At 44.8% G+C, this 14811-nt stretch overlaps 1 protein-coding gene across 1 annotated transcript in view; it reads right to left on the minus strand.

Annotated features, from left to right (window-relative positions):
• TENM4 (teneurin transmembrane protein 4) overlaps positions 1–14811 on the minus strand; it is a 164687-nt gene that overhangs the window by 58347 nt on the left and 91529 nt on the right. Inside the window, 4 exon segments of the mRNA XM_087722028.1 lie at positions 9107–9207; positions 9209–9308; positions 9310–9325; positions 12352–12498. Of these exon segments, the coding sequence (XP_087578154.1) occupies positions 9107–9207; positions 9209–9308; positions 9310–9325; positions 12352–12498 (364 nt within the window).

Below are 14811 nucleotides of genomic sequence, written 5' to 3' on the forward strand. Positions count from 1 at the left end.
CTTTCCCTTCCATTCTCTCTCCTCTATTCTATTCCATTCCATTCTCTCCTCTCTTCCCTATTCTATTCCATTCCATTCCATTCTCTATTCTATTCTATTCTATTCTATGCTATTCTATTCCATTCTCTCTCTTCCCTTCCCTTCTCTCTTCTCTTCTCTATTCTATTCCATTCTCTCCTCTCTTCTTTTTCTCTTCTCTTCCCTATTCTATTCCATTCCATTCTCTCTCTTCTCTTCCTTATTCTATTTTCTCCTTTCCCTTCCATTCTCTCTTCTCTATTTATTCCATTCCATTCTCTCCTCTCCTCTCTTCTCTATTCTATTCCATTCTCTCTCTTCTCTTCCTTATTCTATTCTATTCTCTCCTTTCCCTTCCATTCTCTCTTCTCTTCTCTATTCTATTCCATTCCATTCTCTCCTCTCTTCCCTATTCTATTCCATTCCATTCCATTCTCTATTCTATTCTATTCTATGCTATTCTATTCCATTCTCTCTCTTCCCTTCCCTTCTCTCTTCTCTTCTCTATTCTATTCCATTCTCTCCTCTCTTCTTTTTCTCTTCTCTTCCCTATTCTATTCCATTCCATTCTCTCTCTTCTCTTCCTTATTCTATTTTCTCCTTTCCCTTCCATTCTCTCTTCTCTATTTATTCCATTCCATTCTCTCCTCTCTTCTCTATTCTATTCCATTCTCTCTCTTCTCTTCCTTATTCTATTCTATTCTCTCCTTTCCCTTCCATTCTCTCTTCTCTTCTCTATTCTATTCCATTCTCTCCTCTCTTCTCTTCCCTATTCTATTCCATTCCATTCTATTCCATTCTCTATCCTATTCTATGCTATTCTATTCCATTCTCTCTCTTCCCTTCCCTTCTCTCTTCGCTTCTCTATTCTATTCCATTCCATTCTCTCCTCTCTTCTTTTCTCTCTCTTCCCTATTCTATTCCATTCCATTCTCTCTCTTCTCTTCCTTATTCTATTCTCTCCTTTCCCTTCCATTCTCTCTTCTCTTCTCTATTTATTCCATTCCATTCCCTCCTCTCTTCTCTTCTCTTCTCTTCCCTACTCTATTCCATTCCATTCTCTCTCTTCTCTTCCTTATTCTATTCTATTCTATTCCTTCTGAGTCCTTCGGGATTGGGCGGCATACAAATCTATTAAAATTACAAATTATAAATTATTCTATTCTATTCTATTTATTCTATTCCATTCCCTCCTCTCTTCTTTTCTCTTCCTTATTCTATTCTATTCTATTCTATTCTATTCTATTCCATTCCATTCCATTCCAAGTATCTTTCGGGAGATCTGTTGTAACTTCAAACCGTCACTAATATAAATCAAGGACAATAATTTTGTACCTTTGTATTATTATTATTTTAAAAAAAACCCGTTTCTGTTTTGAACCAGGGATATTTAGAAGGTGGAAGAAGGATCGAGAGTCAAGACAGTTGTTAAGTGAATCAGGCTTCCCCAATGACTTTGTTCGTCAGAAGGTTGTAAAAAGGGATCACGTGACACACACACCCCCCGAGGACACTGCAGCCGTCATAAATACGAGTCAGGAGCCAACCGTCTGAATTTTGATCACATGACCGCGAGGACGTAAGTGTGGAAAACGTTCCCAAGTTACTTTTTTTTCAGTGCCGTTGTAACTTTGAATGGTCACTAAAAGTGAACTGTTGTTAAGTCATACATAACAAAGGTGGGGGTCTCCATTGTAGAAACATCATTTTGACTTTTTTTGGAACATTTTCCTCTGCCAGCATCCTATTTTAAACATCTCTGAGGGGAAAAATAACCCCAACCCAATCAAAAACTTTTGCTATCTACGTTTCTTCCTTCCTTTCCAATTTTTTTTTTATCAATTTATCCGCTGGCTTCCGATCGAGGGGGGGGGGGGAAACCTGTTCCCAATTACAGCATTTAGACACATTACAGACCAAACTTCAGCAAGATTTTAAAAAATAACAATAATAATAACAGTTAGGAGGATTGGCCTAAATGCTTCCCCACAGCCATTCTTAAAAAAAAAAAATTCCTAAGGCCCCACGCAAGAATTTAAAAGACATTACAAGAAAGCTGTTATCAAGGGATGCCAAAATTTACGAAGCGCTCCTCCGATAGGAAAGTCCTGCTCATCAGAAAGCATCTTGAAAATAATATTTCCGACAAGCGCCTGGATTAAGCCAGATAGCTGGGAGACAAAAACAAACGAAGGGAGGCTTGCAGAAAAACTCCACGGAGGCAGAAAGAGCAGCGAGAAATGAGGGTCTGGTTGAAAATGGGGATGGAAAATACTGTTCTCTGTGATGGAGGAGGAAAAAGATAAGATGCAGAACGTGGCATCGTAGGGTTGGAAGCATTGGTGGGTTTCAAAAATTGTCGGAACCTACTCTGTGGGTGTGGCCTCCTTTGTGGGAGTGGCTTGCCGCCCATGTGACCGGATGGGAGTGGCTTGCTGCCCATGTGACCGGATATGAAGATGCCGATGACACCTGTCAGAACCACCTTAAATGTTCTGATGGCACCACAAACGCAGTAGTCATCCTTACCTTCCACAGAGGCACTGAGTTTTATAAATATGGGCATGATAGTGTAGAATAATCCTATCCAAGGACCAGTGGTGGGTTTCAATAAATTTTGGAACCTCTTCTGTAGGTGTGGCCTGCTTTCCGGGTCCACTGGTGGAACCTCTTCTAACCAGTTCTATAGATTTGACGAACCGGTTCTACCGAATAGGTGCAAACTGGTAGGAACCCACCTCTGGTTGGAAGGGACTTTGGAGGTCTTCTAGTCCAACCCCCTGCTCAGGTCTTTATCCATCCCAGTCAAATATACAATAGAGCAGAGCAGAATAGAATAGAATAAAACAGAACAGAACAATGGAATGAGAATACAGTAGAGTAGAGTAGAATAATGGAATGAAAATAAAGTAGAATAGAGTAAAGTAGAGTAGAATAATGGAATGAAAATAGAGTAGAATAGAGTAGAGTAGAGTAGAGTAGAGTAGAGTAGAGTAGAGTAGAGTAGAATAATGGAATGAGAATAGAGTAGAATAGAGTAAAGTAGAGTAGAGTAGAATAATGGAATGAAAATAGAGTAGAATAGAGTAGATTTAATGGAATGAAAATAGAGTAGAATAGAGTAAAGTAGAGTAGAGTAGAATGATGGAATGAAAATAGAGTAGAATAGAGTAAAGTAGAGTAGAGTAGAATAATGGAATGAAAATAGAGTAGAATAGAGTAAAGTAGAGTAGAGTAGAATAATGGAATGAAAATAGAGTAGAATAGAGTAAAGTAGAGTAGAGTAGAATAATGGAATGAAAATAGAGTAGAATAGAGTAAAGTAGAGTAGAGTAGAATAATGGAATGAAAATAGAGTAGAATAGAGTAAAGTAGAGTAGAATAATGGAATGAAAATAGAGTAGAATAGAGTAAAGTAGAGTAGAGTAGAATAATGGAATGAAAATAGAGTAGAATAGAGTAAAGTAGAGTAGAGTAGAATAATGGAATGAAAATAGAGTAGAATAGAGTAAAGTAGAGTAGAATAATGGAATGAAAATAGAGTAGAATAGAGTAAAGTAGAGTAGAGTAGAATAATGGAATGAAAATAGAGTAGAATAGAGTAAAGTAGAGTAGAGTAGAATAATGGAATGAAAATAGAGTAGAATAGAGTAAAGTAGAGTAGAATAATGGAATGAGAATAGAGTAGAGTATGTGGGTTGCTCCCAATTTTACTACCGGTTTGCTTCGCCATGCGCTGGACACATGCTGCGCGTCTGTGCGCAGTTTAATGTAAATTGTTCTTTGCACATGTGCAGAACCATTTACATTGAACTGCGCACACGTGTGCATTATTAAACAAAATGCCTGCAATGGCAGAAGTGACCGGGGAACAGGTTCGGGGGGGGCGTGGCCAGCCTGGGTTGCTGCCGGTTCTGCGACACAAGCCAAAATATCACTACCAATTCGGCCGAACCAGAAGCAACCAACCTCTGACACACAGAGAAAGGAAAAAGAGAAAGAGAAAAAGAGAGAGAGGAGGAAAGGGACAGAGAAAAACAGAGGGACAGAGAGAAAGGAGAAAGAGAGACAGAGAAAAAGAGCAACATAGACAGAGAAAAGCAGAGAGAGAAAAACAGAGCGAGAGAGACACACATAGAGGGAGAAAGAAACGGAGACACAGAGAGACAGAGAGGGAAAGAGAGAAAAAAGAGAAAGAAGAAAGAAAGGGAAAAAGAGAGAGGGAAAGCAACACAGACAGAGAAAAACACACAAGAGAAAAACAGAGAGACACACACAGAGGGAGAAAGAAACAGAGAGAGACAGAGAGGGAAAGAGAGAGAAAAGAGAAAGAAGAAAGAAAGGGAAAAAGAGAGAGGGAAAGCAACACAGAAAGAGAAAAACACACAGAGAAAAACAGAGAGAGACACACACAGAAGGAGAAAGAAACAGAGAGAGACAGAGAGGGAAAGAGAGAGAAAAGAGAAAGAAGAAAGAGAGAGAGAGAAAGAGAGAGGGAAAGCAACACAGACAGAGAAAAACACACAGAGAAAAACAGAGAGAGACACACACAGAAGGAGAAAGAAACAGAGAGAGACAGAGAGGGAAAGAGAGAGAAAAGAGAAAGAAGAAAGAGAAAAAGAGAGAGGGAAAGCAATACAGAGAAAAACACACAGAGAAAAACAGAGAGAGACACACATAGAAGGAGAAAGAAACAAAGAGAGACACAGAGAGGGTAAGAGAGAAAAAAGAGAAAGAAGAAAGAAAGGAAAAAAGAGAGAAGGAAAGCAACACAGACAGAGAAAAACACACAGAGGGAAAAACAGAGAGAGACACACACAGAAGGAGAAAGAAACAGAGAGAGACAGAGAGGGAAAGAGAGAGAAAAGAGAAAGAAGAAAGAGAGAGAGAAAGAGAGAGGGAAAGCAACAGACAGAGAAAAACACACGGAGGGAAAAACAGAGAGAGACACACATAGAAGGAGAAAGAAACAGAGAGAGACAGAGAGGGAAAGAGAGAAAAGAGAAAGAAGAAAGAAAGGGAAAAAGAGAGAGGGACAGCAACACAGACAGAGAAAAACACACAAGAGAAAAACAGAGAGACACACACAGAAGGAGAAAGAAACAGAGAGAGAGGGAAAGAGAGAGAAAAGAGAAAGAAGAAAGAGAGAAAGAGAAAAAGAGAGAGGGAAACCAACACAGAGAAAAACACACAAGAGAAAAACAGAGAGAGACACACACAGAGGGAGAAAGAAACAGAGAGAGACAGAGAGGGAAAGAAAGAGAAAAGAGAAAGAAGAAAGAGAGAGAGAGAAAGAGAGAGGGAAAGCAACACAGACAGAGAAAAACACACAGAGAAAAACAGAGAGAGACACACATAGAAGGAGAAAGAAACAGAGAGAGACAGAGAGGGAAAGAGAGAGAAAAGAGAAAGAAGAAAGAAAGGGAAAAAGAGAGAGGGAAAGCAACACAGACAGAGAAAAACACACAGAGAAAAACAGAGAGAGAGACACACAGAGGGAGAAAGAAACAGAGAGAGACAGAGAGGGAAAGAGAGAGAAAAGAGAAAGAAGAAAGAGAGAGAGAGAAAAAAAGAGAGAGGGAAAGCAACAGACAGAGAAAAACACACAGAGAAAAACAGAGAGAGACACACACAGAGGGAGAAAGAAACAGAGAGAGAGAGAGAGGGAGGGAAAGAGAGAGAAAAGAGAAAGAAGAGAGAGAGAGAGAAAGAGAGAGAGGGAAAGCAACACAGACAGAGAAAAACACACAGAGAAAAACAGAGAGACACACACAGAGGGAGAAAGAAACAGAGAGGGGGAGAGAGAGAGGGAGGGAAAGAGAGAGAGAGAGAGAGAATAACATGGACACACAAATTCTCTCTATAGCTAGTAAAAAGACCACATCTTTCCTAAATCATTAATATAATATTGAAATTAATTAAAACGCCCTCCCAAAAGGCATAGTTAAAATACCTTTTTGAGATGGTCACAGAGCTAGCTTAGACAGAGGGTCCCCTCGAAATAAGCACCCACACACACACACACAAATTGAGTCCCGCAAAGGATATTTTTCTGCATCCTTTCGGACGAGCCGCTATCAAGAGCTCTTGTGCTGGCTGAGAATCCCTTGATGGATTCGCTGTCTGCTTACTTCTCCTAGTTTCTTCTTCTTTGTTATCTTTAAACTGCCTGTCATCCGAAGCTCCGGCACTCTACTCCAAATTAGATACCCAGAGCTCTTGTCTTCCCCTCTGGAGTGGGAAAGGGTCATGGACGGCAGAACGTTGATCGATTGTTGGCCATTAAGTTGGGTTGGATTCTTAGCAACCACACAAGAGAGAGAGAGAGAGACGGTGTGTCCTCAACTTGGCCTTTTCTTGTCTCTTCCAAGCACAGCATTCATTGCTAATGTGAGCCTATCCATCTTGAGGTCGGCCATCCTGCTCTTTCTTTCTACCTTTCCTAGTATTTTGTAAAGGTTGCAGAAGGAATAACCTTGAGGGACAGAAGGAAGGGCCTGTATGGAGACAACTACAGAAGGTCCTCGACTCACAGCTCTTTGTTTAGTAACCATTCAATGATACAACGGCACTCAAAAAAAGGGACTTATCGTATTTTTCGGAGTATAAGACCCCCCCTTCCCCTTAAAGAGCGTGGAAATGTCGGTGCGTCTTATACACTGAATACAGCAATTTTGGGCCTCCTGAAGCCCCGCCCCCACATCCCATTTTTGTGAAAAACGGGCCATTTTTCACCAAAATGGGGGTGTATTTGCCTTCCCCCCCAGCAGGAGCACTCTGCAGGCTTCAGCAGGGCTAGGGGAAGGGGAAAATCCCGTTTTGGTGAAAATTGGGGGCGTTTTTGCCTTCCCCGAGCCCTCCCGAAGCCTGCAGAGTGCTCCTGTGGGCCGAGGAGGAGAAAAAAAAACTTTTTTCTTACTTAGCTCTTTGAAATCTTGGTGCATCTTATACACCGGTGCATCTTATAGTCTGAAAAATACAGTATGGCGTTCGCCTTCATTGTCCTTGCTTAATTAATCTATTCCTACTTTATATTTTTCCCCTTGAACTTTTCTGCAAAAGTCCATGGTTACTCTGAATTAATCTCCCTCCCTCTCTCTCCCCCTCCCTTTCCCCCTCTCTCCCTCTCCCTCCCACTCTCCCTCCCTCTCTCTCCCCCTCCCTCTCTCCCCTCCCTCTCCCTTGCTCCCCCACTCTCTCGCTCCCTCCCTCCCCTCTCTCTTTCCCCCCTCTCTCTCCCTCCCTCTCCCCCTCCCTCTCCCTCTCTCTCCCTCTCTCTCCCCCCTCCCTCCCCTCTCTCTTTCCCTCTCTCTCTCCCTTCTCCTCCCTCTCTCCCCTCCCTCCCTCCCCCTCTCTCTCGCTCCCTCCCCCTCTTTCCCCCCTCTTTCCCCCCTCTCCCTCTCCCTCCCTCTCTCTCCCCCTCCCACTCTCCCCCCACTCTCTCGCTCCCTCCCTCCCCCTCTCTCTTTCCCCCCTCTCTCCCCCCCTCTCCCCCTCCCCCTCTCTCCATCCCTCTTCCCCCTCTCTTTCCTCTCTCTCTCCCTCTCACTCCCTCTCTCTCCCCCTCCCTTTCCCTCCCTCCCCCTCTCTCTCTTTCCCTCTCCCTCCCTCCCCCCTCTCATGGTTTTTGCCATTTTGGCTGCATAAATCACTTCTCTCAGAGAATTCAATCAGCATTAGACTCCAGGACAATAATATTAAATTGTGCTGAGCATAAGGGACAGAGGGTAGCTATAATACATGGCTGGTGCACAGTTTAGAAAAAACTCTTCAGGGAGAGAAATCATTAATAAAATCATAACATGCAGGCTACGAACTCCTTACGAACCTTCGGCTTCCAAGGGGGTAAAAAAAAAGCTTATTAAAGTTGAACCTGAAGTGTAATTGGTATATACCACAACGCTCGCTGTGTGCCGCACATCTGCAAATTCATGTAGCTATAACCCCAAACATTGCAGACAGAGATACCATGGGGAATACGGCTTTTCTCCAAATCGTCTGAGATTTCTTTTTAGGAAAGAAGGGAGGAAGGGAAGGGAAGAAAAGGAGAAAGAAAGAAAGAAAGAAAGAAAGAAAGAAAGAAAGAAAGAAAGAAAGAGAAAGATAGAGAATGAGAAAAAGATGGAGGAAAGGAGGGAGGAAGGGAGGAGAGAAGGAGAGAAAGAAAGAAGAAAAAGGAAGAGAAAAATATGGTGGAAGGAAGGGAGGGAGGGAAGGAAGGAGAGAAAGAAAGAAAGAAAAAGACAGAGAGAGAAAAAGAGGGGGAAGAAGGAAGGGGAGAAAAAAGACAAAGAGAAAAAAAGGAGGAAGGAAGGAAGGAGGGAAGGAAAGAAAGAAGGAGAGAGAGAAAAGAGAAAGAAAAAGAGAAAGAAAAAGAGGGAGGAAGGAAGGAAGAAGGGAGGGAAAGAAAGAAGGAAGGAAGGAGAGAAAAAAGAAAGAAGAAAAAGACAGAGAAAAATATGGTGGAAGGGAGGGAGGGAAGGAGAGAAAGAAAGAAAGGAAAAAAGAAAAAGAGAACAAGAGGGGGGAAAGAAGGGAGAAAGAAAGACAGAAAGAGAAAGAAAAAGGAGGAAGGAAGGAAGGAAGAAGGGAGGGAAGGAAAGAAAGAAGGAAGGAAGGAGAGGGAAAAAAAGAAAGAGAAAGAAAAAGGAGGAAGGAAGAAGGGAGGGAAGGAAAGAAGGAAAGAAGGAGAGAGAGAGAAAAAGAAAGAGAAAGAGAAAAAAGAGGGAGGAAGGAAGGAAGAAAGGAGGGAAGGAAAGAAGGAAGGAGAGAGAAAAAAGAAAGAGAAAGAGAAAAAAAAGAGGGAGGAAGGAAGGAGGAAAGGAAAGAAAGAAGGAAGGAAGGAGAGAGAGAAAAAAAGAAAGCAAAATAAAAGGGGGAGGAAGGAAGGAAGAAGGGAGGGAAGGAAAGAAGGAAGGAAGGAGAGAGAGAGAAAAAGAAGAGAAAGAGAAAAAAGAGGGAGGAAGGAAGGAAGGAGGAAAGGAAAGAAAGAAAGAAGGAAGGAGAGAGAGAGAAAAAGAAAGAGGAGAGAAGAGAGGAGGAAGAAGGACGAAGGGATGGAAGGAAAGAAGGAAGGAAGGAAGGAAACTTACCTCCGCTGAAAGGATTCTCTCCTGGAATGACGTGGGTGCTGTCCTTGCCAACCAGAAACTTGACCCGGTCGTAGAAAGAGTGGAGCTTCTGTTGGGCCAGGGGGGCCCTGAGTCTCCTGGATGATGTCCAGGGGGTCCGGGGACCCCAGGCAGAGCATGTTGGTCCGGCACAGAGCCTGAAAGCAGCAGTCGGGTCCATGCAGTCACCAGCCCATCTGGGGACCAAAGACACAAAGCCCGTTGGGGAGCCTCGGGGGGGGGGGGGGGGGAAGAGCTACCATCTAGAATACTTAGCTCTCTAACCTGGGAATGTAACAAGAGCAAGAGGCCTTAGACTTATATACCGCTTCACAGTGCTTTTATAGCCCTCTATAAGCTGTTTACAGAGTCATCCTATTGTCCCCCAACAATCTGGGTCCTCATTTCACCCACCTCGGAAGGACGGAAGGCTGAGTCAAACTTGAGCCGGTCAGGATCGAACTTCCTAGCTGTGGGCAGAGTTAGCCTGCAATACTGCATTATAACCACTGCAACACCACTCCTTCCTTCCTTCCTTCCTTCCTTCCTTCCTTCCTTCCTTCCTTCCTTCCTTCCTTCCTTCCTTCCTTCCTTCCTTCCTTCCTTCCTTCCCTCCCAATAGTACTTAGACTTATATACCACTTCCCAGTGCTTTTATAGCTCTCTCTAAGTAGTTTAGAGAGTCAGCCTCTTGCCCACAACATCTGGGTCCTCATTTGACCCACCTGGGAAGGACGGAAGGCTGAGTCAAATTTGAACCAGTCAGGATCGAACTTCCTAGCTGTGGGCAGAGTTAGCCTGCAAAACTGCATTATAACCACTGTAACACCACTTCTTTCTTTCTTTTTTTCTTTCTTTTTCTCTTTCTTTCTTTCTTTCTTTCTTTCTTTCTTTCTTTCTTTCTTTCTTTCCCTTCCTTCCTTCCTTCCTTCCTTCCTTCCTTCCTTCCTTCCTTCCTTCCTTCCCAATAGTACTTAGACTTATATACCACTTCCCAGTGCTTTTATAGCCCTCTCTAAGCGGTTTACAGAGTCAGCATATTGCCCCCAACAACAATCTGGGTCCTCATTTGACCCACCTCGGAAGGACGGAAGGCTGAGTCATGATTGAGCCGGTCAGGATCGAACTTCCTAGCTGTGGCCAGAGTTAGCCTGCAATACTGCATTATAACCACTGTAACACCACTTTCTTTCTTTCTTTCTTTCTTTCTTTCTTTCTTTCTTTCTTTCTTTCTTTCCTTCCTTCCTTCCTTCCCAATAGTTCTTAGACTTATATACCACTTCCCAGTGCTTTTATAGCCCTTCCTAAGAGGTTTACAGAGTCAGCCTCTTGCCCCCAACAACCTGGGTAAATAGAACTGAGGAGGGGGATATTAAATTTCACCAGAGGGAAGATAGCACTCTGTCGGTTTTCAAGCCTTGGGATAGGTGGGGTGGGGAGTTTAATCAGAAGGGGACAGCAGGCTCTTTCTGCCAGGTTCGTGTCTCAGCACCCCACTCCACCCCCCCCAAAAAAACCCCTTTTTTCCCCCAAAGGAAGCAATTTGGACTTGTTATCACACCAGACTAACCTAAAACATTCAATCATCTGTACATTTTAGGGGAAATGAAAAAGCCACCACTTTTTAAATCCTCGGAAACAGATATGCTCCAAATGGGATTTATCTTGTTCCCTTTGTCGGAAAATCATGCAGTCTTGGCGGCTGTGAGTGCACACGCCTGTAGGCAGCGGTGGGATTGAAAAATATTAGCAATCCATTTTCTGTCCGGTTGCTGGGCGGGCGTGGCCTGCTCGGCCTCCTGAACCACAGCGGAGGAGAGGGCGTTTTCACCCTCCCCAGTCTCCGGAGGTGCTTTTTTGAGCCTCCGGGAGGGCGAAAACAGCCTCGCTGGAAGGGGGGGGGGTTACTGCCGGGATCACTGCTGGTTCGGTGCTCACGTGTGCACATTTGCACATAAATAGGTCTGTGCATGCGCAAAATATTTAAAAAATGGGGAAAAAATAGAATTTGTGCAACGAAAATTGTTTTGCGCATGCGCAGAACTGAAAATCAAGATGGCGCCACCCTAGGAGAACTGGTTCAGAGGTGTGGCAGGCCTGGGTCACTGCCAGTTCCAGTGACCCAGGCCGCCAAACCACTACTGGTTCGGGCGAACCGGGCCGAACTGATAGGAACCCACCATGGCTCCCTGGGCTCCGGAGGCCTTCTGGAAAGCCAGTAACGGGTTCGTTTACGGACTTCCGGGACACCCGTTTTTCACTCTCTTAAAGCCTTCATGCAGGCCCTGCCCTTACCTGGCATGATGAACAGGCTGTGGGGAGACTTCTGGGAGGGGAGGAGAGGGGCGGGGCCAGCCAGTCCTTGGAAATACCCATTTGGGGGAACCAGATGTAAAATTAACCTGTCTTCACTGGCAGAGGGCACTGTGGGCCAGACGTCAGCTGTTACCAGGTCGGCTTCGCAGGCCAGATCTAAGCACCTCCCCTTCCCCGGGCCGGATCCGGCCCCCAGGCCTCGAGTTTGACATCCCTGTGCTAATCTTGGTGACGTGGCAATCTGCTTGTAAATGAACAGAGAGCAAACCGTACCCCCTTTTAGCACTGATGACGTCACTTAGTTGGCTCGTGAAACGTCTACACGAAAACGGCCAAGCTCAGAGAGCACCAAGGACCCCACAGCTCAACCTTGAGCGACAAATATTCTCTTCTATAGGAAGAGAAGGTTTTATCCAGAGAGAAAAGTGTGTACATTTCACAGCAGCCTGCAGTAATCTTACCCTTTACGACCCAAGCCAGCCTGGCCTGAATGGAATAAAATATAGGATTAATTTGGTTGTTAATTTTAATTTAATTTTTAAATTTTTATTGTAAATATCCATTGGGGTTTTTTGGGATACTTTATTTAATGTCCCTTTTGATTTTTGTAATATGTGTTTTCTTTTATGTTGTACGCCGCCCTGAGTCCTTGGGAGAAGGGCGGCATATAAATCCAATACACCTAGAAACCTAGAACAAACCCACAGTATTTTGAATCGCACGCACATACACACACAGAATCCAATTTCGAACTGGTTTTGAGTCCAACCCAAAGTTTGAAATGTTCAGATAGGGGGTTCGAACCTAGTTTCAAACCCGGAACTCGCTTTGCTCCCCGTTTCCCATTTCTATCCATGCAAAGCGAAGATTCGTGATCGGTAAACCCGCCGCGCGGGAGGAGTCTTACCTCCGTCGTTGTCTTTGGCGTCCCCGCACGCTGTCTCCATGGATGTGTCACAGCCCGTCCCTCTCCAGCCCAGCTGGCAGACACAGTGCCACCCGTTCATGTCCAGCGTGCACCTACCGTTGCCGTTACACAACCCGGGGCATCCCTCTGGAAAGGGGGGAAAGGAAAGGGGAAGTTTAGTTTGGAGAAGACAACGGAACCTTTGAGAGCGAGACTCACAAGGCCGTTCACATGTGCAAACAGAGATTGAGTGATGATTTGTTGTTGGGGGACATTTTGTACCAAGGGAAATTTTACCACATCCGATCAATATCCCCCCTCCCCCCCGGTGGGTATGAAACCGAATGGCTTGTGTTCTGACCCCCCTTCTCCATCCAGGAACGAAAGCCAAAAGCAAAGATAAATAAGAATACTTTTAATCAATCCAGACTCTCGTTGGCTGCAAGCCCAAAATAAACAAAGAGATAAGCACTCTGGCAACAATTACTCCAAACCTAGTCAATGCAAACAAGCTCTCATAGCAAACCACTTCTCCACTGCTGCTCTACATGGGGCAGCCCTTGAAGAGCATTCAGAGACTCCAGCTTGTCCAGAATGCAGCCGCGCGAGCGATCGTGGGTTCACCCACGTAACACCTATCCTCTGCGAGCTGCACTGGCTGCCTATTGGTCTCCGGATATGCTTCAAGGCGCTAGTCGTCACTTATAAAGCCCTTCATGGTATTGGACCTGGGTACTTGAGAGACTGCCTGCTGCCCAATCACCTCCACTAGACCGATTAGATCCCACAGATTAGGCCTCCTCCGAATTCCATCCGCCGGCCAGTGTCGACTGGCGACTACCCGGAGGAGAGCCTTCTCTGTGGCTGCTCCGACCCTCTGGAACGAACTCCCCGTGGAGATTCAAACCCTCACCACCCTCCAGGCCTTCCGCAAAGCCCTTAAAACCTGGCTGTTCCGACAGGCCTGGGGCTAAAGAGCTGTTGCCCCCGTCTCGAATGGTATGACTGCTGTGTGTTTTAATTATGCATTGTTATGTGTCGGGTTTTTTTTAATTTTTTGTCTGTATCCCCCTTCCCTGGTTTGAGTTGTGAGCCGCCCTGAATCCCCTTCGGGGGAAAAGGGCGGCATATAAATATAATAAACAAACAAACAAACAAACAAAAAAGTTGGTTTCTCTGAATCATGAACGTTGACTCCTGCAAAAGGGCGTGGCACAAACAGTCTCTTTTATAATCAGGAGAGGATCTTAATCAGCATCAGCTAACCGCAATCATCTCCTATCATTACACAGTTGTTCTTGCCGTCGGGTAGCCCTTCGACGGCGTGCATCCCGAAACAACTCACAAGTGTCTTCCTGAACACTCCCTCTGATCCAAGGCTCCGCCGCCACCTGGTGGCCAACCAGCCTCTCCTCGCCCTGCTCGGAGTCGGCACCCTGTCCAGGGTCCTCCACCTCCTCCAGGGCCGACTCATAGGACCCCTCGCTGTCGGAGACTGGCGGCAGCTCCAACAGCTCCTGCCGGGCTACAACAGGCTTGGTATGCGGTAATACAGGTATGTTCTGACCTAGGCTTCCCGAGAAAGCATAAATCACAATCTTCGCCCCAAAAACCTTCTTTTATTTATACGGCTGTGAATTATGGTCATTCACAGTCCGCAAGGCTTCGCAAACAGCCTGTGAAGATTCCGACAGATGTCTGCTTGAGTTGTCACAGTCTTTCGGGGAATGTTGTTAAACAGCCACCTTATCTCCCTGGGAATGCAGCCAGAGACCTAACTGCCAAATGCAGAGCATGGCCAAACTTAACACAGAGTCAAACAGAAGTTTTCAAAGCTTGAACCGACCAGAATGAACTAATTGCTTCCTGCAAAAGCTCACATCCCATTTGTTCTTCTTTTATGTCTTCTGGGAGAGGCCAATCATCTCTTACTCCCGAGTCAACCAGCCTCAAAATTCAGACTCTTTTAAAGTTCCTGTCTTCACCGGGTTGATTTTTTAAAATTCATCCCAGTGCCGTTGTAACTTTGAATGGTCACTAAATGAAACATCGAGGACTTCCTGCATTGGCGAGGTTGTTTGTAAGTCTGGATTGGGCTCCCAACGGATTGCTTGAACCATTTCCCGGTATCTCACGTTTCTCACGAGAGACAAAAAAATGCCTTTTAAAACTCTTTTAAATCTCCGGTGAACACAGGATCTTGAAAGAGTCTGGATTTTTGGGGCTGGTTCGGATTAAAGCAGAATGCAACCAATTATTCTCGACTCCGATCAGAATAGATGATTTGGGGAGCTGAGCAAATGTGTTCCTAATTAAGGCAGTCTAAACAACACGGAATTCTGTCCACCAAATTGAAGGAGATTTATGGAAGTTGGAAGTTACACCACATTGCTGATTTTCTCTCCCCGCCTCCCGTCCAGCTTAGGGTGAATTGAAAATGTTTACTGGTGCTGCATTCGC

This window comes from Thamnophis sirtalis, unplaced genomic scaffold, assembly GCF_051295495.1.
Source record: "Thamnophis sirtalis isolate CommonGarterSnake01/CBP01778 unplaced genomic scaffold, rThaSir2_p1.2 scaffold_8, whole genome shotgun sequence".
Taxonomy (NCBI): Eukaryota; Metazoa; Chordata; class Lepidosauria; order Squamata; family Natricidae; genus Thamnophis; species Thamnophis sirtalis.